General features: G+C 39.4%; 2 protein-coding genes and 1 non-coding gene across 3 annotated transcripts in view; 1 reads left to right on the top strand and 2 right to left on the bottom strand.

The window, feature by feature from the left end:
- The window catches only part of MED23 (mediator complex subunit 23), a 34,863-nt gene extending 27,113 nt beyond the window's left edge, over positions 1-7,750 (bottom strand). The window contains exons 1-10 of the mRNA NM_001389486.3: positions 7,602-7,750; positions 5,723-5,754; positions 5,536-5,623; positions 4,725-4,849; positions 4,479-4,590; positions 3,635-3,733; positions 2,990-3,091; positions 2,689-2,758; positions 949-1,061; positions 142-237 (exon numbers count right to left, since the gene is read on the bottom strand). Of these exons, the coding sequence (NP_001376415.3) occupies positions 142-237; positions 949-1,061; positions 2,689-2,758; positions 2,990-3,091; positions 3,635-3,733; positions 4,479-4,590; positions 4,725-4,849; positions 5,536-5,623; positions 5,723-5,754; positions 7,602-7,640 (876 nt within the window). The 5' untranslated portion in view covers positions 7,641-7,750. The remainder of the gene's footprint in view (positions 1-141; positions 238-948; positions 1,062-2,688; positions 2,759-2,989; positions 3,092-3,634; positions 3,734-4,478; positions 4,591-4,724; positions 4,850-5,535; positions 5,624-5,722; positions 5,755-7,601) is intronic.
- Positions 5,730-5,834, bottom strand: MIR6582 (microRNA 6582). Its single transcript, NR_105450.2, has one exon. It is a non-coding gene; the product is annotated as a microRNA 6582 (primary transcript).
- A 4,601-nt stretch (positions 7,751-12,351) lies between the features above and the next one.
- ENPP3 (ectonucleotide pyrophosphatase/phosphodiesterase 3) overlaps positions 12,352-24,644 on the top strand; it is a 34,647-nt gene continuing 22,354 nt past the window's right edge. The window contains exons 1-6 of the mRNA XM_003641039.6: positions 12,352-12,568; positions 14,952-15,030; positions 17,687-17,809; positions 18,936-19,061; positions 21,947-22,007; positions 24,182-24,279. Of these exons, the coding sequence (XP_003641087.4) occupies positions 12,452-12,568; positions 14,952-15,030; positions 17,687-17,809; positions 18,936-19,061; positions 21,947-22,007; positions 24,182-24,279 (604 nt within the window). The 5' untranslated portion in view covers positions 12,352-12,451. The remainder of the gene's footprint in view (positions 12,569-14,951; positions 15,031-17,686; positions 17,810-18,935; positions 19,062-21,946; positions 22,008-24,181; positions 24,280-24,644) is intronic.

The following is a 24,644-nucleotide window of genomic DNA, read 5'->3' as shown; positions in this document are numbered from 1 at the left end:
AAAAATAAAAATAAATAAATAAATAAAATCACTCTCTGGACCTAAACTGTTTTGCTTAGTTAGCTATAGCAAAGAAAAGAGAAAAAGAATAGTGCAGATTCTATGCAGAATTAAATCACATGTTACAGCACAGTACAGTACCTGCTTATTCAGACCTAGCATATTGCAGACCATATCCCTCGAATACGGCTGTTCCAGCACATATCTCAACAAAGCAGTCTGTGGCTCAAATAGATCCTTCAAAAAAAAAAAAAAAGCAAACACACACAAACATATATTGCCTCAAGACTATGGTTAACGCTATCTCATTTAACTGACTTAAGCAGTACAGCAATGAGTGCTTTACCCATGCAGATTTAGCGGTGCAAACCTTTTTGCTGATACCCGAAAGAAAGGAGGAAGTAATTGCTACTCCTCAGAGGTGGAGTTATGGGGGTCAAATAGAAAGACATTCTTTAACTAACAGCATGCTTTTTGAAAACAGTCTTGAGATGCTGTGGTCTTAATTCTTTCAGTATGCCACTGTTTCACACTCCAGAGTTTTAAGTTTATCTAAGCTAACTTATACCTGAATTGCAAAATAACCTTTCCTATGGAATAACAAAGAGTACAGAAAAGAAACTATCTTCCCATTCTCTTTTCATCTCCTCATTGCTAAACTAATTTTCATTCAACTCTCTGCTCTTGCTTACTCCCACATGCATACACTGACAAAGACCACGAAATGTCTTTCTTCAGCATCCTGCATAGCAGTTACACCACATGCTACTTTAAAGGTACCTCACATAAAGGTTGAAATACATATCACAGCAAAAACATCTATAACTAACTGCTAGGTTAGCTTGCCTTTAACAGTAGGGTATCTACCACTGAACTTCTTTTCCTCCTTATGAAATAAAACCTTTGTATTTCTTGAATATTATGTTTTAGAAGATTGGGAAGGCATACCTTATCATATGGTAAGAGACCTTTCAAAGGAAAACGAAGAGTTGTAGGATCCAGTTTCCACGAGTTACACATAGCACCTGAGTTATTTACCACAGGAAGAAGACTACAGCGACCTATATGCAATGAAACATTATGAATTCTAAAACAGTGAAGTTTGCCTACTGTTACTCATTCTGATGCAAAACCTGGCCTCAGCCACTTTTATGCTCTCCTTAAACTTCTACTGTTTAACTCTTTTTAGCATGGAACTGTTTGAGGTTGATTATATTTTTCAATTGGAAATTCAACTTTTCAGCTAATAGAATATCTAAGGAATGAAATCCCCATCTATTCAGACTAAGTACACTGAAAATAAGAAGTATTTGCAATAACTAACACTAACTCCCATGGGAAAAAAATATAGCACTTCATATTGTATGGCAAACCATAAAAACAAACAAACAGAATAAAAACTTATTCCATAAATTGTCACACTGTTATTTTACTCTAAGAGGAGCATCTTCTGTGCCCAAAGAGCTTCCAGTTCACTCAAAGACTGCTCTAATGCCACTGTGGACTAGGGATTAAATTTTGGTTAACTAACCCTTCCCCCAAAAATTGCATTACTATTGTAAGTATATAACCTATTCTTTCCATTTTCCTTCTTTCATCCCCCAAGATGATGCGTGCAAGTATGTACCAAAGATGAACTTAGTCAAATCTAAGTGCCCACGCTCCAGTTACTGTCAATGGAGATCTAGCCAACTAAGTCAGTGGAGTCCAGTGTGATTCGGTAGGCTGCACACCAACAGTTTTTTGTAAGTAAATTTAGACAAGACAGCCTAGATTAGACCTGGGATTTATTTCAGTTGCTTAAGCAGAAGTACCTGAACTGAATCCCCTGTGCACCAAAGTACCTAAATTTAAGTGCCTCAACTTTGACCTAAATTGCACTGTCAGTTCAAATCCTGTGCCTTCTGTTATCCAAACTGACCATACTATTGTCACATAAAACAAGAAGTATAAGTATTTCAATCTTCCCTTCAACCACTTTTTTTTTTCTTTTAACATGTAGAATAACTACATGCTTTGGAAACAAAGTGCTTTGGGACAATATAGATGATTTTGCATCTTTAATCTTGTCACTGACTAAGTTTGGTTGCAATAAACCTTCTTGAAGCTATGAAATAATGCAGCTGTCATTTCAAGTAAATAGAAGGTTTTTTGTTTGTTTGTTTGTTTTAAGACAACAGCAAGATGCATCACAATTAGAACAGCCAAACTTTACTCTGCTTATTTCTAGCAACAAATTAAGGTGAGCTTTTCTTTCATGAAAAAGGTAGTACTCAATTAGAAAAGAAATGTTTACACATCACTATTTGTCTGCAACAACATGGAAGTGGCTGAGCAGCTACAGGAGCTCCATCAGAAACTGAAATAAGAAAACATTCTACGGCTAACATACCAGTGAACCTGAAGTAGCTCAAAATCCTTACACTTAGAAAAGTTATGATTTTCCTAAGGTCTACTCTAGTTAGGAATTATTCAGCTGTGCACATAACAAAAGTATACTTTCACTATCAACTTGCAGTCAAAATACAAAAACTGAAGAGATCCCTAAAACAAACTGACAAAAGGAAGTATACTACATGAAATAAAAGCTCTAAATCATCTTGCTTATGTAAATACATGCCCCAGAATACAACAAAATTCTGTCATATGAAATGAAATAGTTAATTTGTTTTGAAGTTGTTCTCTTACCACAGATGGAATTTATTCTTGCTGTAGGTCTGAAGGTATCCACAAAATCCGATACTAAGTTACCTAGTAACTGGATGAGAAGAGGAACAAAAATAGGTTAAGAGTTTAATTTGCATATACTGATAAGGAATATTTAAGACTAAAAATGTTTATACATTTTAGTAAGGTAAACAGAAAACTACTAAAATAACTAGAGATTTTAAAATCTTACATTTGATTAAAACAAAAAAGAAAAAAGAAAAGGACATTTAGAGTTTTGCTCTATGAAAACCAATTGCATGAATTTAGATCTCATCATTACCCAGTGGGGAAGTTTTCCTTCAGGATATAGTTTTCTGATTTCTGTAACTGCAAAGTAGGCAGGTAACAAACATGCATTTCTCTCTAAAATGTAGGCTACCACCTGTAAGTAGAAAAAGACATCAGTGTAAAAAGCCTATGAATAAGGTAAACAAAGATATAGTCTATAAACTATCCTGAGGTAGCCCACAAAAATACATATCAGTAAGAATTAATATACTTTTTCTTAAGTTGAACTTTGATACTACATTAAACGTTTTTTCTAGTTGTTCTAGCATAAGCTAGCTTTCTTTAAACCCAAGTAAATCTATGCCCTTACACCTGCCTACATAACACTGAAATCAACTAGTACTTTCATTCACTAAGAAGAAAGAATGAAGTTAATCTCAGTACCTTCTCTCATTCAGCTTACCTCAGTAAGTCAAACACAAGGTCTGACTCTTCCTTACCTACAGCATCCCCCAAAAGCTCCTTGTATGAGGTACAAAACACAATTACAGAAACAATTAGAGCACAAAAAACACGTCTTTGCTGATGATCTATACCAACTCTCAAAGAAAGCCACCCTGGGTATTAAATACTGATGAGTGGTAAAACAACAAGGCCTGTCTCCCTTTATAGTGGTATATAAAATTCAGGTAACTACCTCTCTTGCTGCTAAAAGCTGCTGCACAACAGCTGAGCTCACAGTGTTGGGAATTGTTAAGATTTTCTCTAGGATCACTTTCAACAGATCACGTACACCCTAGAAGAAAGCAAACAACATTAATATTCCTTGATGTTCTTTATTTCTGGCAGAAAGATTACACAATAAATACGGTCAGGCAGCGTTTTCAGCAAAATCAGTTGTTTATTACTAAGTGTTAGAAGGCACACTGCTAGTGAGAATATGAACATTAATGACGTTAAACTCCTTCCAGAATTTCACAACCTCAGCGTACCCCAGATGGGAATAATGACTGTTAAAATTCTTATGACCATCCAGAGACATCCAACGAGCTTATGTAGATTGCCTAAAGATCAATCCTGTGGATTATGGTTTTTGCTCTAACAAGACTTCTAGTACTGGTGAGGTGGTGCTCTGCAAGAGACACTTGGTTTTCTGCCACTTGTGTTGGATTTGTACCTTGCTAAAGACTCAAGCTTTCAGGACCCTTTTCGTACGTAGCAACAAGAAGTAGAGGAGATGCAAAAACTTCAGCTTTACTATTTGATAGTAATACCTTTCTATGTGTACCACTTGTGCAACTGCCTTAGGGTTACTTAGCTTGTAATTAATAAAGGGATGGAAAACAACAGTGTAGTAAAAAAGAGAAGGAAGAGTTGAATATCTGCACATAATTACCTATTAAGGTAAAGCTCATTTACGAAAAAGCATTAAATCTGGTCTCACTGAATTTTTTATTTCATTAACAAAGCAAACAAAGTCACAGAAACAAAGCCAGAAAGTAATATATCTTCTCATAAAAAAAGAAACATAGGGAAGATACCTTGTAATCTACACCTCCAATGATCTTCCGGATCAATTTAAATGTCAATGCCCACAGCTGCGTCCTTTCCCATTCAAGTGTATCAGAGTTTATCAGTGACTCACAGACCATCCTAGCAGAAGACAACGCAAGAATAAACGGCAGATAATAAGCATGTACTCTCCAGCAATACTTCAAAAATAATCTCACAGAACACCCTCCAACACTACAACTTCCATGTATTGAACTCAATGCATCTTAGCTCACCTGGGTGGTAGAAGTCCAGTTTCAACTGCCATTGCTAAACAGTCATAAAGAAAAGAAATTCTTTTAGGACTGTGCTGACTATGAATGAATCTTACAATCCACTGGACACACTGCTCATGGGATTCCTGAAAAAGTAGCAGAGGGGAGAAATCATGTATTTACAAATAGTAAAACAAATAATAAAATTCATATAGAAGTCCCGCTATGAAGAAATGAAACCAATAGGAGATAAGAAGAAGATTTAACAAGCTAATAGTCCAGTTGTCCAACATCCAGTTTTGATATAATACTGGAAACATTTCCCACTGAAGTCATACTTTTCTATAATCAATTTTTTTTTTAACATGGATTAGTAAAGAACAGAATAAAATAGGATTGCTTTATATTATTCTTCAGAGTAACAATCAAATTCATTGAAAATGAAGATGAGTGCATTTCAGAAAGAACGCCTACAGGTGTCTCACTTTTAGAAGTGAATTTTTGAACTTTTTTTTCCCCCCCACTTACTCCCTTCCACCAAAAATCTCCCAACAAACAACTTCTTTTTTACTGTTACTCTTCCAGTTGGTTATCTTTATTAGAAATGCATATCAACTTTTCCTAAAAAGCTATATAGACTCCTTAAGGTCCAAACTAATAATTTTCTTGCCAATATTCTTCACTATGCCATATCTGAAATCAGGTTCTGAATTACTAGAAACAGATGTGAAGTATTTGTCTATTACTCAAGGTTTTACTATACCCCCATCTCCCCCTCCACTGCCCCCCAGAAGTATATAAACTATATTGAAGAAACAAATGAAATGTTAACCTGGGAAAGACTGCTCCAGAACTGCCTAAAAGCACCCAGGCAGCTGATCAGTTTGGTTCTCTCATCTTCAGGAGTGTCCATAAACATACTAATTCAAATAAGAAAACTGTATATTAGCACTACACCAAAGGAAGAGCACAAATAGAAAAATACACAGAAAGTCACAAAAATAAACTTTTACACTCACCCAGGAAAAGCTTCTTCTATTACCTCAGTTTTCTGCAAGAGAAACACCCAGAGTGAGTTACTGTGAAAAGGCTCTCTATGAGTGTCTCTCTAACAGGATGCAACAACACTGAAGAAAAACAATCCTACTGCTTCAGAACTGTATCAGCAGATGCATTTCTTCTGTTATGCTAGAGATTCAACATTGAGGTTGCTTGCTTTGAGGATCCAGACTAAGGCTCCTCTCTTCCCCTCCCTATAAACACCTAGAGATTATTTTATGTCCCAAGGTTGGAAAAAAATGTTCAATTCTGTAACTCTAGCTCTTCTTTCACACTTAATTTCTAAGTTTCTACAGCATTATCCAAATGCATAAGCAAAATTCTTGAAAATAGTACCCTAAAGAACCTTTCGCTTTCTATGGAAATTTTGTATTACACTCAGATGTGATTGGTAACCACTATGTATTTTCATTATTACATGGAAGAAATAAAGCATGTGAAAAATAAAGAAACTATGGTGATCCTTCCAAATTGCAAGGCCTGTAAATGCCACAAAAGAACGTGGTATTCATCTGCTGCGCATGGAAACTTAAGTTTCACTGCCGTCCATTCAGTGAGTAACAGAAGCAGTGAATGTGACAACTTGAGATTTTCTCAGCTGCAAATGAAAGCTTAAGACTTTCTTGTTGTCCCCTAACAACTTCAGGCAAAAAAATACTGCTTAAAAAAAATTTAAAAAAAAAAGGAAAGAAAGGCAGTGACCACACAGTCAAATCGTGGCGTTAAACATGTGAATACAGAACATGAATGACAACATCAAGAACAAAACAAATCATTAAGTGGGGACACAAAAGCATGTCATAAGCTTAACATCATTTGAAGAAAAGTGTCTTGTATTTGCATTTTATAATGCACACGCAGAAAGAAAAACTCAGTGCTCCAACTCCTAAAAATCACCATTTTCTCATCAACTGGGGAAGGACTTTTTACAATGGCAGACAGCAACAGGACGAGAGGAAATGGCTTTAAACTGGAAGAGGACAGATTTAGACTAGATGTTAGGAATAAATTCTTTACTGTGAGGGTGGTGAGACACTGGAACAGGTTGCCCAGTGAAGTTGTTGATGCCCCCTCCCTGAAAGCATTCAAGGCCAGGCTGGATGGGGCTTTGAGCAACCTGGTCTAGTGGGATGTGTTCCTGTCTACAGCAGAAAGGTCAGAACTAGGTGCTCTTAAAGGTCTCTTCAAACCCAAACCATTCTATGATTCTGTGACTTTCAGTTGCATTGCTCTAGGAGACATATGTACCCTTTCCAGACCAGATACTGCTGGTTGCACCTGACATCAATCAAGTTCCTGTTCAGGACATCCTCAGCCAATGCCACCCCAGTACTTCTGGCCACAACACTCGCTAATATCCATGAACTACCCAAGTCTACTAAGAAATTGCCAACAGGGTTGCCTTGCTAATTAATTAACTCATAGCTCTGCTCATCTTCTTCTCCTTGTAAGCTCATCTTCCTCCCCTTCCGCTGCGCAGATGGCTTCTTTCTCCTTGCAAGCTCCCCCTACTTCATGCCCAGCTCCATTCCACACCAGCCCCAAGCACCTTACAAAACCGCGCAGAGGAAGAATTTCTCCTCTAAGGAATCGCTTCCGCACCGCATTCCAGGGCCCCGCCGCACACGGCCGAGGAGGAGGGCAGTCTTCCCAGCGCCGGCCACCCCCCGCACCACGCAGCCACAGCTGTGCCCCAACCCCTTCTCCCCCGCTTTACGTCCTCCGGCGCTCGCCCCCAACGGCGGGCCTCGGGAAGCCGCTCCCCAGGAGCGCAAGGCCCGCTGCGGGATGCCGGCCGAGCAGCCCAGAAAGGCCGAGGCACGGCCGGGACACACTCACCACCACCTCTTCGAAGATGCTCTGCAGCTGCGTTTCCATGGGCACCATGGGGATCGCCATCGTCCCACCGGCCGGGCCGGGCCGCACCGGGCCCTCCGCTAGATGGACACGGAGGCGCAGGGCGCCCTTCCCGCCGGAAGTTCCCTCCCTCCAGCGGTCACGGAGTTCCGGCGGGGCAGGGTGGGCGCGGAACGGTGGGCGGTTCTGTATCGCAGAGCGTGTTGTGGTTGGGTGCTGGCTTTAAGGATCTGAGCTGCATCCGTGCATCGAAACTGCTGTTCATTCTGTCAGACCAACGCGTAGGAGCAGGTCTTGCGCACAGTGGGCAGACTGGCTGGTCTTTTACCAAGTAGTAACACTCAGGAGTTACCTACCGCAATTCTTTGTCAAACTCAAATTCCATTCCCATCGCAGGACAGGAAATGAAGCCTTTGGGAGGTGGTGTAGTGCATCTTATGACTTGAGGACCCTTACTGCTAGCTCACAGGCTAACAGCAGTTCCCAACTATGCCTTCAGCTGCAGCCCTAAGATGTACCAAGCCCATTTTTATCTTTAAAATTGGATTACAAGGTAGTCTTGAACTCCCTAAGATGTCCCAACAGTGACTAAGCTCATAAATTAACCCCTCATTGTATTGGGTTCGTGTGCCAAAGCAGTAGGAACTGCAGAGATGGCCCCTATGAGCAGGGACCAGCGCTGCCTTACATCAGATGAGAGCCAGCTCCAGCTGCTCCAACAGGGGCTGCTGCTGGGCAGAGCTCAGCCACAAGCAACACTGGGTGTCCCTTTGGGAAAATGAACTGAAGAAAGGGGAAAGCAGCTGTACAATAGCGACTGGGAGATGTGAGCGAGAAATGTGAGAGAAACAGCCCAGCAGCCCCCAGGGTTGGTGCAGGAGGTGATGCAAGCTGTATTGATATTGTTAAGCTTGGTAAGTCCCTTGATGGATAACCGTGTTGTTTGTTTAGACAACAGGAAAAGTCTGTGTTTTTGTACCAAACAGATAAAGAGAGTTCTGTTAAGTCTTTGTACCAAGTAGATAAGGAAGTTCTGCTTGGAATCCATTGTGAAAGCAAGTACTGAATATGTATGTACCTCTGGGAAAACCTCAGGGTATGTAACACAAGTAATGTATGTAAGCTGAAGGTCTTTAGTGCAAGGTATGCATGACAGGTGGAGCTCAACCCCTATGCAACCAGCACTGATTATAATAGAGAATGCCAGCTTTCTAACACTCCAATTTAAGTTTTAGAGAGTTTCATGATAGACCAGTTTATGGTATCCAAGTTGCTCCAGGCTGGAGCAGCAGTTCCCTGCAGCCCAGTAGTTGCTCATGGTGGAGCAAGCTGTCTCCTTGCAGCCCATGGGCACCACACAGAGCTGGCCTCCAGGTGCAGCTATAGAGGAGCCCATGCATAGCAGTGGATGAGGCCTAAAGGAGGAATAGGCCATAGAGAGCCCCACAGGAGCAGGGACTGTGTTGGAGCAGCCCTTGGTGGGGAAGGAAGGCTGGAGGAGCTGCTGCCTGTGGGACCTGTACTTGAGTAGTCTGCTTTTGAAGGATGGGCACCATGGTCCAGAGCCGTGTTGGAGCAGTGCTTGAAGAACTGCAGGCTGTGGGAAGCCCATGTGGGATTAGTTGAGGAAGGATGGCATGCCGTGGAAGAGACCCCACATTGGAGCAGAAGCAGAGTGACCATGAAGGAGCAGCAGGGAGGAAGCATTATGGAGTGACTGCAGCCTCCATTCCCATTCCCTTACACCACTCAGTGCAAGGAGGCAGATGAGAGTGGATGGAAGGGTTCTTTTTAGTTTGCTTTTTAGTTTGCTAAAAGTTCTGCTGTGTTACCAATAGGCAATACATTATATTAATCTACCTATGCTGAGTCTGTTTTCCCTGTGATGGTAAGTGGTGAATGTTCTCCCTGTCTTTATCTTAGCCATGTAGTGAGTTTTTTTCACCATATTTTCTGCCTTGTTCTGTTGGGGAGTGGGAGAGCAGTGTGGTGGAGCTGAGCTGCCCATCGATGTGAAACCACCACACTTATCCATCCAGATCTCATGTTAGTAAGACTGCACTGCATATGATCCTACCAATGGCAAAGAATCTAGTCCCCGAGACAGATGTGAGACCCAAGCTAGGGCTGTTACTTAGGCAACTCAGATTTAAGTAGTGCCTTGTGTCAGGGACCCAAATGTCAAACAGGAAGAAATGTACAGATCTTAAGGGCTGGGATTACACCTAGGCGCCTCTGCCAAGGAATGAAGCCCTGGAGAACTCTGTTTGTTAGCTAACACTGGGCCTGTAAGCCGTACCAAACAAGGAAGAAAAGAAACATTTGCATGAGAAAGTAATGACCCTCTTATTCCAGTAACTTAAAAGGAAACATACTTTACAAAATTACTTTAAATATTTTTAAAAAGTAAGCAAACATTATGAAAAGCAGCATTATACAGTTGTTATACAAGTACAGTAAGCAAGTTTTATATCCATTCTAACTAGTGGATTGGTCTATAATTTATTTTTATAATGTTATTGTGTAGGTTTTACTACTGAGACAGACCAGGCTAAAACGATTTACAAAGAAAATGAATGAATAAGGTATTCTTTCTTTCCAGGTAATATTAGCATTCACTTATTCAATAACCCTTTTTTATTATTATTATTTTATTTGTTGGCACCTGAGTGGACTTCAGTTGCTTGATCTAGATTATTGCTATTCTCACCTTTGTTATTAATAAAATTAGTCTGTAGGCAACAGTAAAGCACGCTGGAGTGTTTCAGAACATCAGATGTGACTACATGGTGCTTTTGGGGTATGATACTTCCCCTTTTGGCTTCCCTTCCATGATCTCTGCATTCTAGATGCGAGTTTCTAATTTTTCTTTTTTATTCAAACTGATTTGAGACAGATTATCTGCAAATATTTGTGAGATAAATGATTAAGCTTTGTCTTTTTTTTTCTTTTCTTTCTTTTTTTTTTTTTTTTTTTCCCTGTATGTGAATGCCATTCATTTTAGAAGATGGATTAGGAATGAGTATAAAGGTGTATTTTCATTAATAAAGATAAATAAAGTCTGTCTAGTTCTTTGTTGTCTTAAGTACCTTTAAGTACCCATACAGGTGTGATAACACCATTCTTTCCTGGAAATACCTGAACATCTGCCCGCTGGTGGGAAGTAGTGAATAAATTCCTTGTTGTGCTCTGCTTGTGCATGCAGCTTTCCTTTACCTACTAAACGGCCTTTAACTCACCTTGAAAACTTTTTCTCCTTTTGCCATTATTATTCTGTCCTCCATCCCACCAGGAAGGAGAGATCAAGTGGTTGAGTGGGACATGGCTGTCTACTGGGGATAGCACACAAGAGTACTTTTTGGCATCCAGGGTGGGGCTAGAAACAACAAGATAACAACAAATTCAAGATAACAAACTTGATTGGGATGTTCCAGACCTAATCTGTAGCTGTTATAGCTGTTGTCCCCAGAAGAGGACAGCATGGAGCTCCTAGAGTGAGTCCAACATGGGGCTACAGAGATGATTAAGGGGCTGGAGCATTTCTCCTATGAGGGAAGGCTGAGAGAGCTGGGCATCTTTAGCCTGGAAAAGAGAAGACTAAGAGGGGATCTTATTAATCCGTACAACTATCTTAAGGAAGAGTATCAATAGAATGGGGCCAGGCTGTTTTCTGTCATGCCTGACAAGAGGCAAGGGGCTCAACCTGAAATATAGGAAGTTCCATCTGCACATAAGAAAAAACTTCACTATGAGAGTAACAAAGCCCGGAATAGGCTGCTGAGGGAGGCTGTGGAATCTCTTCTCTGGAGATATTCAAAACACACTTGTATGTGATCCTGGGCAATATGATCTAAAGGACACTGCTTGAGGCAGGTGGGTTGGAGTAGATAATCCCAAGTGGTACCTTCCAATCTCAGTCATTCTGTGTTTCTGCGATCTAGCTATTAATTGGCAGGCGTCTGTTCTTGCCAGGGGTCTTGCTTATTTTGCAGTATATTAGAGTCCAGTGCTTGTTAGTGGTTGCTGTTTGCTCTATGCCTTATCAACTTACTTTGCTGTGCCTGGAAACATTTTGATAACAGCAAATGCGCCCCTGGGCTGGCATATTGTCAGGGCAGTGCTGGTCCTCCTGTGCTGCTGTACTGCATAGGCTAGAGCTACAGTGCGTCAAGTGAGAGGGCGTGAGGCTTGTAAGTACTTCCATTCTGCAGCAGGTACACCCCTAAGGGGACTGCAGCCCTTGGGTAAGTCCGTACCTGGGCAACGGAAAGGACAGAAGTGCAATACAAAGTTAAATCTTATATCCTGGTCCAAAGGGACCATTCGGTTCCAAACCCTTGCCGGAGGCAGGTTGCCGCCCACTAGATCAGGTTGCCAAAGCCCCGTCCAATAAGGGAAGGAAGCTCAAAGCATAGTTGTGATCACAGCAGGAGTTGTAAAACCATCTGCTTAAGTATTGCTTTCTTTGGGAGCAGCAAGTACTCTGTGATGGGCTTTTAACCAAATAGCCGAGTAGTCATATTTGCTAGATATTGCTTAGCAACATATTATTAATCTACTGTTTAGTTAATGCCATCTTTATCTTGAAATGTGGCTGACGTTCTCTGTACTCAAATGCTTCTTTTCAGCCTTTGACCTTGCTTGGTAGTTTTCCTGCTTACTTTGGCTTCCTGCAAGCCTATCACCAGTGCAAAAGTTAGGACTTAAAATTAAAGTCCTGTGAACAAAGTACATACACACTTGAAGCACGAGCAGCCTCTCAGTTGCAGCCAACCCAGCTGTGGAGCGAGAGGCACACAGTGTGTGTGCAGCTGAGAGCAGGCAGCGGAGGAATGGATCCTCAAAGCGAAATTGGCATGCATCAAAGGGGACATTTGGATCAAGTGATTTTACAGCCAATGGACTATGTGAAGAAAAAAACACTCCAGAAATACAAGATCATCTGTGGTGTAAGTAGACACTGCTCTTCAGGGCAGCCACTCCTTTTTCTTCTCCTTTCAGAGCTGTAGGAATTGCTTTAGCAATTTTCAAATCTGCAGAAGTTTTACTGGTTTCCTTATATTAATGTAATAATTCAGGGCAGCGTGGTAACTGATGAAGTTTTGCAACCTGAAGACGTGAACTTCTGTGGCTGATTTCTGAAGTTCTTGTGGTACTTACCCAGAGGCTTCAGCACTGTCAAAGCCTTTTTTCCTGGCAGTGAAGCACACTTTTTGTTTTACTATGGTAAACTGACAGTTTGCACAGCAGGTAGTGCTTCAGTGCATTATTTTATATGTTTGTTTAAAATGGGTGCATTTGTGGGCATAGGAAAAGATGAATTAACTGTTTCATCTGGTGTTGTCAGCCTCACATCCCAAGTATCGTGCCAGTTCTTTCCCTCTTCCCCAAGGCATTAAGAGTCACACAGCTGCCTTATAAATAATACTGTGTAGGGCTTTTTATATATTTTTGAGACCTTTTGTTGGAGCTGATACACATTTTTGGCTTCTGTTTTTGACCACAAGTGAAACAAATCTTGAATGTATATATATGTGTGTGTGTGTGTATGTGTCAGTGCATGTATGCATTAACACAAACTCTTGCACCTATGAATTGGACTTCAGAGAAAATGACAAGTACTGATTTGGGAGAGACTCAAAACTTAATTTTGCAAACAGCCCCATGAGAAAGAGAGGCACGTTGTGATATTTTTCTTCATCGTATCATCAGAACAGATTCACATAATATAACTTCCTATCTAATGCTTCATTGTGCAAGTATTGCATAATAGGTGAGAGAAATATTGGCAGCTGAGGAAGAAAAAAGAAGTGAAAATAACAGATATTTTTCTCTTTAAATCTTCAATAAAAATAATTTAACCATGAGAGACAGTGTCAGAAGTATGCCTAACTAAGGTGCAAAATAAATGGTGCTTTCAAGAGTTACTTGGAAGAATAAACTGAGAAGCGTCCTAAAACATAGGGGCTGTTTTGCACTCATGCAACAAAACCCAGTACAGTCCGCTGGGAGCAATATGCTCTCTGTCCAGAAGCAGCAAGTATGCTGGCCCAGATGTGACCCCTAATTCTCAATCCCGCCTGGCTGGATGTGGCACTGAACTGTGGCCTTCACACCTGGGTCCAGTTAAGGGTCTCTTCAAGAGATTTCACCCTGCCTTTTCTGATGCTTTGAGCAACAGCGCTTTTCCCACCTGTTTCTTTTATCCAGTTCTCTCACTAATTCCATTTCCATTCCTACTGTTGGGATATTCATCCTCCCCCAAAACCAGGGAGTGAGCAACAGGGAGCAAGTAAGGGTGGTCTCCCCGGTCCATGGGAAGGAATAGTGTGTACTTAGGATGTGTCCCACTGGACCTGCTTTATGGCCAGAATGTACACCCACCCCTCAGCTGAGGCCTGGGCATCGCTCCCCACCGCTGTCATTTGGTGAGATGTTGGGGTAGGATGAGCAATAACATAGAGTCCAGGTTGTTTCTGTGAGCAGAAATGGGTAAACAGTAACAACAAGGCATATCTACGCTTGCTTATGTCCTGCTCACTCATGCAGTTTTTATCAGCTCTTTGTAATTTCCACAGTCTCAGTTAAGAAACCATTTGCTAACGCTTGGTGGATGCTGGAAGTGACAGGAAACAGAAGCAAACTCTGAGACAAAAGCTGGAAACAGAGTGGATTGCTTAATGGTGCTTTTCTCTGACAAGCATTTTCTTTCCCATCATTGCCTTACTGAAAAGTGGATATGCTGCGATACAGTCTGAGAGGGCTGTCGTTTCTTGCTGTGCCAGCCAGCATATCTGGGGTGCCTGTTAAGGTGCTACAGGTTTCCTCAGCTCTTTCCCAGTCCCCCAAACATTATGTGACTTTCTGTTAGGGAGTTTTCTTGCACTGCTTTTTTATTTCCTGTTTCCTCTAACCTCACTGTTACAGTGTCTTACTCATTAAGAAAAAATGTATTGTGAATGAAAATTTGGCATTTACAGCCTCAGTCCAGCTGAGCCTTTTATGAAACCCTTGTGTGCATTTCAGAGAAATACAGAAGCTATAAAAAAGGAATATTGGGTCACGAAAGATAGGGATTTCCTTCTCTTTGCATAGATTAAGAATTTGAAAAATACATCAATGTATTTACTACTTCCTGCTATCTTTTGCCCTGCAAAGACTTCCCCAGTCACGAGATGGGACCAAGCATAGGTTAGAAGTGCAGTATTTAGGCGTTGCCTTACAAGCAGTTCACAGGATTATTGTTTCTGCGCCTTTCCTATCATAGAGTTAACTTCTAGTAAACCCAACAGCTTGTTATGAACTATGAATTTTTGTGTGTCTGTATGGCAGGTTCTGCTAGGTGCTTTGGTGATTGTATCTCTGGGACTAGGTTTGGGACTGGGACTAAACCGTGGAGCCCAGGAGCAAGGTATGTTTATGATACTTTCAGTATAATTACCACTGAAGTTAGATCTGGTAAAGGCTTTCAGTGAAGGCTCTTTTTATAATGTAATATAAATATCCAGTGAAAAGTTGCCACCCAAAGTTCTTGTGTTTTTTGAGTTGGATAGTGTAAATCCTGTACACATAATCTATGCTTGAAAAACCTCTCCTAAACCACTGCATGTCTCGCTTCTCACTCTACAAGTGTTAAATCTGCTTCACAACAGCTTTGGAAATTTTATTTTAATAACGTTTCTATGAAAATTGAGATAGGATGTATCTTATCATATGTAACACTTTGCAATTATTTAAGCTATGTGTTTTGTAGAAGAGATCGTGGGACCATTGTCAACATCCATACTTTGAGTGCATTTGGTATAGTTGAGGTGGCTAAAATTTATCATGAATTTTCTTTGAAAACTCAAATTTATGTAAAGTTATGGTAGAAAGGGACGTTTTGATTTGATGAAATGTTGTTACTTAATTAGAAAAAAAAAAAGCAGAGTAGAGTATTAAGAAGTCAAGCAGCATTAGAACAAACAAACATCACCTGGTAAATTAAAACACTTCCTTCAGTCAAGACAATATCAGTCTCATACTGGAGGAGTTCAAGGATGCACAGTATCTTTTTCATCTCTAATCAACATGTATCAAACTTTTATACCTACTTACTCATCAGCTTCTAACTCTTTTGAAGATCTTTCAATCCTAGCTGAACAAGACGGAACTGTAATTCTTTTTTGATGACAGGTGTATCGTATTGCTATTTCCTTTGTAAGATACACAGATACCTACCATGGGAATGTTTGCTGACATTTACCGAAGGAACTTTGTCACAGTTGTAGTAAGTGAATAGGAAGCGGAAGATGGTGCGAAATGAGAATTTTGATGTGTCTGCAGACATTACAGAGCAGTTCTAAATAGGGCCTGCCTAACTTTATTTTCTACTTTTATAACCAGATCTACTTAAGAAAGATGAAGTAATGACACGCTGTGCTACAAGGCAGAGTCAGAGGGGAAGCCTCAACCTGGAGTGGTACATGACTGTACTGCTGCATTTCTTGTGAGGGCAAAGGGAGAGAGTGGTCCTGTTCAGGGGCAAAGGGAGTCATGGCTCAGAGGCATTTTGGGGGGTTATAGTCTTTGGAGGAGCCAAAGGTGTGTGGTGGTCTGCTGCTCTGTACCTTCAGGACAGGCATGACATCCGGTGATGTATTACAATTCATTCTGTTCATATACTCAAGGTAAACTTTATAGCTCCTATAACTGTACTGACTATTCCAGATAAAAGTTAATGACATACTAAACTGTAACAGTAATAACATACTAAATTTGCAGTTCACTGCAAACTCATGCAGTTCTGTAAATATAATGAAGAAATTAGAGGTATGGATTGCAGATTAGTAGGAGTATAAACAATTCTATTTCAGGCAGAGGAAAAGGTTTATATTTCTTCTGAAATATATATTCTGTATTCAATACCACTTTAATTCAGGTAGAGGATCTAAACAACTTTGAGTTGTTCTAAAGCCAATGGATAGGGGAAAAACTAAATGAAGTAATTTAAGTTTCAGTCTAAAAACAAAGAAAAACTGCGTATGTTTATGCACATTTGTGAAAAATCACAGCTCTTCTTGGCAGAGCAGGTTCCAGCCATGAAACTCTCAAGTGTTAGTTTCTTGTTTCCAAGTGTACTTTCTTTTGAAATATCCATTTATGATCATTACACGTGTTTGTTCATTACTCTAATTACTTGCACAGCTTGGTTTCATGAACAGTTATTGTTGATGTATGCACGTAAAGAGTAAAGTGCAAGTTCAGAACACATGAAAAAAGCTGACTAGCTTGAAAAAGAAAATTCCACATGATTCATACACAGAGGATATTAAAGCCTGATTTCTATAGGCAGTATACTTTGCACAAGCACAAACCTTTTGGCAACTATGACAGAATTCTACTAGCAGGCCTAAGCACTTACGTGTATTTCTATGTAACTCTGGATGGATGAGAAAACTGGAAATGTAGATGCTTAGATTGTTTCAGACATTACTTCTGCAGTACAGAGATCACAGACGCAAGGCTTCTAATGGCTCAGGGGGAACTGCAGATGGTATTTTGGATGTGTCAGAGCTCTTGCTCCATGCATGGAGATGTCAGAGCTGTGGTGAGGAACTAATTGCACATTTCAGTGTACTGTGTGAGGCCTCTCCTTTGGTCTCTTTTCTTTCTTTTGATCAGAACAATCAAACCTGCAGGATTTTTGGGCACTTTGTCCTAGTTAAGTGGAAGGGAGATGGTCAGGCTCCTGAGTGCACTAAAACTTGTAACCTTGTGCAGTCCTCTGAGTTTCTCTGTGTCCTGGACCCAGAAACAAGCTGGGGAGATACCAGTGGCCAAGTAGGATTCAGAAACAGCTGTGACAGAGACCCTAGGTGAGCACACTTGAAACAAAAATCAGGACCTTTTGCATCTAGAAGACCTACAATTTTCACATTGCTTGGTCCAACCTGTGCACAAGCGACTGTAGTGGAAACTGACTCCAGGCTTTGTTTTGGGAAATCATTCAACACCTCTTCTCTCTGCATCTATGATCTGTTTAGCTTATCCAGCTGGGCACTAAGACCCCTGTCTTCTTGTTGCAGTCAGCTGCAGGCACAAGTGCAATGAACCCTATCGGAAAGAGGTGGCAGGCTGCCAGTGTGACAGTGGCTGCAAGGAGCGTCAAAACTGCTGCTGGGACTATGAAGATGCCTGCGTGGAGCCAAGTATGTTCTCTTAGAGGCAATGCTTATTGGTTTCTATACTGTTTTCTTTCACTGTATAGTACTAACTGGAAAAAGACCAATTCTCTTATTTGCACAGGGATATGGAAAGCCATATGATTAAAAGCTTTGAGGCTTGCTTGCCACATGATGATTTGGGGAGGGAGGAAGTTAGTGGTATTGAGTGAATGCTGCATTCAGATTGTTAGAGGTCCTTAGCCTTCGTGACAAGAAATCTTTCTGGATCTTTTTCAGATTATCTCATCTCTTTGCTATGGAGATGCGTGCCTTTTAGGCAAAAATATTTCTTCAAGTAATTTATATGGGCTTCACATATCACATTAGAGCATAACGCATTGTAGCAGAGAGCACAGCAGTACAGCACAGCCAACTCCCTTAGATAACCAGAGCATTTGCAGTGTGTGTTTCCTGGTCCAGATGAAGTCATGGATGAATGAAAACACAGGTTTTCTTTGACTAGGTGACTGGAATGATGCTTGTGTGCCAGCACCTCTTATCCTTTTGAAAATTAATGGGTGTTTCCCATGAAATGTATTTTTGACCTTACGTAGGACTGAGGATTTCTTGGGAATAATTAGCAGAATCAGCATTACAGTATTCCTCCAGGAAATTTATCTGTTTCTGCATTAAATGTAGATTCTTTTCCAGTTACTCTGTATGCTCCCTTGGCAGCAGCTTGGGATTTTCTTCATCCTTATCACTTTCTGCCTGCTTCTGCCCTCCTTGGATCTTTTTTGCTATCTGCTGCAGATTGTGCACAAGACAAGGGGAAGAAAAGATCTGTTGCCTTCTTTTTCTCTTCCATGGGAGAAATAAGGGTTTAATATTTATATATTTATTTATTTATTTTGAGATCTTCCAGGAAAAGCTTGGAAGGCATTGAACAAGGTGACTTTGAGAACGCATTTCTAAAATGGTTTATTCTGTGATTTGTTGTTACCCCTTTGGTGGCAACAAAAATGGTCTTTATGTGTTAAAAGAAGTCTTGTGTTTTCATCTCAGATAAAACTTTTAAAGCTACTCAGGTAGGATATGTTAATATGAGTGTAACACAAGTTTAAATGAAGTTCTGGGACTCAAATAATAATCTCTTTCTTCCACTTTTCAGCTCGATCCTGGAGTTGCACGAATTTCCGTTGTGGTGAGACAAGATTACCTGGAAGTTATTGTTCTTGTTCTGATGACTGTTTGCAGGAAAATGACTGCTGTGTAAACTACAATACTGTTTGCAAAGGTAAATCAAAGCTCATGTGAAATAAATAGTTGGGCAAACACTGAAAATATAAAGGTAGATATATTTGTTTCTCAAGGTTAGAGACTTATTGTTACATTTTGGAAAATGAAGATGTTTTGAAATGAAAACTTTTGATATTTTTGACTAGGGAGAAGAGGATTTTTGGAAAGAAATGTGAGATGTGTGTCATTCATAAGAACGTTGCAGGAGCAACGCAAATTTGGTGGTGGTTGTGGTTTGGATTTTTTTTTTTTTTTTCAAAAATAGTTGAAGACATGGTTTTTGCTTCAAACTCCATAGAATCTGAAGATATTTAATTAAAATTTCCCATTCATTTTATTGAAAATTTATTTTCAGATTAGATTTCTTAACTGAATATCTTTGAACATACCTGGTTGTGTCATACAGACCCTGTCTAAATACTTAATATCATTGGTAAATTTGGATTATAGGAATGATATCTGCAGAGTATACTGCTGACTTAAAGCATGTATCTGTTGTCAGAATTCCTACATATGTTTAGATGGCAGAGATTGAAGGCAGCTTCTGCAATACTGTGAGGGCTTCTATGAAAGTAATGCCTCCTATTTTAGTTTGTTGGCTCATGACATCAGAGGTGGATGTTGGTGGTATGGCAGTAGAGGTTGAACCTTCCCACCAATGTTCCATTACATATTGTTGCCGTGTGACAGATGGCAGCAGAGGGGCAATCTGACAGAATGACATCTGACACAGAAGTGAGTATGAAGCAAAGGCATGTTATTTAATTCCTGCATGTGGAAAAAATGACACCCATTGACATTCATAGATACTTCACAGAATCACAGAATATCAGAGATTGGAAGGGACCTTGAAAGATCATCTTGTCCAATCCCCCTGGTGGAGGGATCCTAGATCAGGTACCCTTTTGTTCAAGTTCTAGCACTTCTCTCCCCATCCTGTTCAGCCTCTTAGTAGTCTCAATCCCTGTTGCTTATTACTCCCTGAATGTTTGTAGAGACCAAGTAGTAGTGTGAGGCCAAGTAGTAATGTGAGTAGCAGTGAGGCCGTCAGTGGTATCTTTCTGCAGTGGCAACAACGATGTGAAAAACAAGCCACATTCCAAATGGCCATGCACAGCTGTCACATCATGAAATGAAGAGTATCTCAATTAGCTCATCTGTGTGAATTGGTGAATTACCAGGGAACTGTGTACAGAGCTGAATACCATCCTCAATGCATTGGAAATGATGGTGGCAATGTTAGAATATCAGAAAGTTTGTGCCAGGCTCCCACAAATGCTTGCACAGGAGCAGAAAGAACACCATATACAAGTTTGTCAGGACCAATTGAACCAATATGAGGGAGTTGGTAACAGTTTCTTGGGTTGCATCATTACCCATGTTCACCACTACGAGACAGAGACAAAACGGTGGTCTATGGAGTGGTGACATGAATTTCTCATCAAAGAAAAAGTTCAAGATGCAGTCTTCTCTGGGTACAGTGATGTGCACTGTCTTTTGGGATAGGAAAGGGTGTAATCCTTCTGTATTTCCTGGAACCTGGACAAACCTTCAGTTTTGACTATTACACCATAATACTGACTGAGCTGAAGGCTCAAACTCCCAAAGTCAGGCCAGAGAAGACCACCTTTCTCTGGTAACATGATAACGTCAGGCCCCATGTCAATTTGAAGTCTGTGGAGCACATTGGCAGTCTTAGATGGACTATCCTACCACACTCACTGTATAGTCTGGATTTGGTGCATTCTGATTTCATCTCTTTGGGCTGAAGAAAGATAGATTGAGTAGGCAAGGTTTTCCTAGCAATGACACTGTCATAGCAGCTGTGAAACAGTGGGTCACCTCTGCTTGTGTAGATTTTTAAGAACACAGCATACAGGCTCTTGTTTATCACTGGTGAAAATATGTAGATAATGGTGGTGACTGTTGAAAAATGGTGCTTTGTAGCTGAAATGTCTCTATGTCACAGAGTTTTGTGGCTTGTTATATCAGTGGAAATAAGTAGGAGGCATTACTTCCAGAGTGACCTATGTATATCTGTCACCTAAATGCAAAGAGAAGCTAAAAATAGTTAAGAGTTCAACTAAGTGCTAATTTGTTTGAGTAGTAAATGCTGACCCGATTAAAACCACTTTGACTGGTTACTGGGAGAGAAGCTTTCTGTGTTAAGCTAAAAACTTTAACAACCACTGCTCCTTTATATATATATATTTATATATATATAAAATATAATTATAATAATAATATAATATATATATAATATAGATATAAATATATATGTATAACATATATATTATATATATGTATACATTTCCTTTTGTTTCCATGTTTCTTATTTCTTCTCTTAGTAATATTTCTTCCAAAGAGATAGGCAGATAGTTATTGTAAATGAGTGTAGATGTGAAGCAGGTAGAGAACATTCAAGGGAGAACAGAATGACTTGAAAGTCAGAAGCCATGGTTCACATGGGAAGATTGAAGGACTTGTTCTTTTAAACAAAGGTGGGGGGAAAAAACTAATGAAAGCCCTGGCAGTCATCACTAAATGTGTAAGAGGAATTTGCAAAAAAAGAAAGTGGTATTCCAGTGTGTATCCTGAATACAAGTTAAATATTTTCCATTTTAAGGTAGGTAAAATGTAGAGGTTAAGCTTTCATAGTTGTTTTTCCTCCATCTTTTTTTTTGTGTACTCAGCGTTTCAAGGCATAATAGGTTGCATTAAATGATTTCTAAAGGTATTTTAGTCGTACTTTATGTTAATGTTGTATTGAAACAGAAGTCCCAGGAAGTTCTCTTAAAAGGATCATGCAGGAAACTTCTTTGTTCAAATTGTTTGTATTATTATTTTTTAATGCTAACTCAGTACCTTGTTTTGTCCTTTTAGGTGAAATACCTTGGGTAGAAGAACCATGTGTTTCACTTGAAACTCCTCAGTGTCCAGCTGGGTAGGATAATTTTTTTATCTTTTTAACAAATAAAAACATAATGCTCAGAAATACTGCAGTCAGCTAAAGTAGGTTTTTAAGAGGTTAGAAAAACAGAAAGTTTTCCAAGAATAAGGTCCCTTCCCATAGGGATGCTCTGTAGAAGTGGACCGTGGCTAGCAATGTTTTTTCTTTCTAAAACGTTTGTCATTTTGTTACAGATTAATTTATCATTTACAATTTAGAGCAGAGTACGGGAGTTTGATCCAGATTGTATGTAATTTTACAAAGACCTAGAAAAAGTAGTAGAGTTAATTCAGGATTCATGTAACACAAATTGTTCATGATTCATTTAAGGTTGCTGGTATGGTATCTCTGATAGCATAGATAAAAAGGAAGCTATGAGAGTAGCATTATGTCTGCAGAAACTGGAACACAGAAAATTTGATGCCCACCTATAGTTATTATGTATAGATATTTATCTACAAATGGACATCTTAGGTAGAGGCTAGCCAGAAACTTAGTTTAAAAGTTGGTCTCAAAATAAAATGGATTATTTTCTGGTTCAGTTGCAGTATCTTTGATGTTATCATTGTTATCTGTTTTACTGGCACATTATACTTTATTATAGCAATAATACCTTTAGTAGTGTAGCTTCTTTCTAAAATTCAAGTGTTCCTGCATGCACCTCCCAGCGCAGGTACAAAAATGCACTTCTTAGATTAACAAATAACTTCTTGAGTTCACATAGTTTCATAGACAAGAGCTTAGAAACTTTATGTGGAGGAAGACTTACATGCTATACGGATATATATATACACTACTATATGGAGCTCCATTTTGGTTCAGACTCCAATCAAGAAGCTGCTTTATACAAAGTGTTTTTATACAAACTGTTGATGCCAATGTGCATTACTGTTTTGGAAAGAGCACTCTGAATGAGAAAATAACTGGGACAGTTTGTTACTTGTGATATTGTGAAAATATAACTTTATTCTGTTGTTGTTATAACTCAAAGTATTACTCAAAAGAATTCATGCAGAGTAACTGAATTTAATTATGTTATTCTCTCTCAGTGCTTTCCAAGTTTATATAGCAAACCTTTCGTATGAATTACAAATAGTTGGGCTTTTTTGAAATATTTTGTATAGTGAAACCTATTTCAAACTACATTTCTCATTTAATTGTCATCTTTATATGTTGCTAATGTGACCTTGGAACATGTAATGGTGGTTAATAGACTGAGTCACAAAACTAGGTTACTTGATCCTACAGATATTTTCTCCTTGAATTTTGAAGAAAAATGCTATAACACTATCATTTTATATCTGCTAATGTATTTTTCTTTGAGTCCCTTCAGACTGGTTAGAAGATAGTATTTCAAATAACTTGGGTTTTTTCACATGTAGGACTTTCAACTTAGAATTTTTACAACAAGAATTGAAAGACTGTTGGGGAGATCAGTTTCAATTTGTGCACTTTTTATTTACCTGCCATTTGAGCTAAGATCTGAGGCTTTTTAATCTTTATTCTTTACATAATGTCTTACTAAAGTCATGGTAGCTGCATTCTTTTAGCTTTAAGTACAATTTGTCAGTGCACTTAAGGTGAGAAATTGTTCAGTGATTGCCGGGAAGCTTGAAAGATTAAATCCACAAAGAACTTGGACTACACAAAGCAAATGCTGTAAGGCAAGAGATTTCCTCAAACCTGATATCTCAAGGAGATTACATTTCCCCTGAGGCCACTTGAGCCTTGCTGCCTGCTGGGTGGTTGCTGTGTTTTCACAGTCCTTTGTGCAACTGTCCTGAGATGCATAAAGAGACAAGAGACAGAATCTGACTCATTACTATGTTCGGAGGTGCTTTGGTTGTTCTATACTCTGGGCTTGAATTTGGATGCCAGTCTGTAGATTTATATTTGTAATTAAAAGATGAAAAAGAACCAAACAACTTATTTTCTTAGGTTCTATACTTACTGAGTAGCTTGTATTTTATTCCTTTACTGTTTTCTTTTCAAGAGAATTGTGTATTTGCACTGTTTGTTTATCTCTCACCATGATATTAATTTTGGGAAGTGTATGGGTGTTCTAGATTCTGCTTATAAAAGCTGAATTTGTATTGTGGTTAGTGACTTTAACAAGTCCTCGATTCTCCAAACACCTTAATGATCAAAAAGTGATATCTTTTCTGTAGGTTTGATCTGCCACCACTTATCCTTTTCTCAATGGATGGCTTTAGAGCAGAATATCTGCAAACTTGGAGTTCTTTGCTGCCAAATATTGAAAAGCTCAGTAAGTTACCTGGAGTAATTTGTGTCTTTTCTTTAGAGGTCTGCATACAGCCTTTCTAGTTCCTCTTGCTGCTATGTTGTTCACAACAGTTTCCCAACAATAAGATCCCAAATCAGGACTCTATCATCAGTTGTATACTTACAGTATTTCATATTCTACATTAATTCTTGTATCTGAGTGCACAGCAAACATGGCTTTTTTTTAACAAGGCAATTAATATTGCCCTGCAGCTTTTTATTAAACAAGTAGTTTGAAACATACTTTAAAGCTGAAAAATAGTTCCAGAGCTGGCTTTCATTCATTCTCTGTAATCTATTAAAACTTCCTGCTGATAAGGAACTGCATTGGGTTTTTGGAAAGTGTCC

This window comes from Gallus gallus, chromosome 3, assembly GCF_016699485.2.
Source record: "Gallus gallus isolate bGalGal1 chromosome 3, bGalGal1.mat.broiler.GRCg7b, whole genome shotgun sequence".
NCBI classification, from domain to species: domain Eukaryota; kingdom Metazoa; phylum Chordata; class Aves; order Galliformes; family Phasianidae; genus Gallus; species Gallus gallus.
This window is presented reverse-complemented; position numbering and strand designations above follow the sequence as displayed.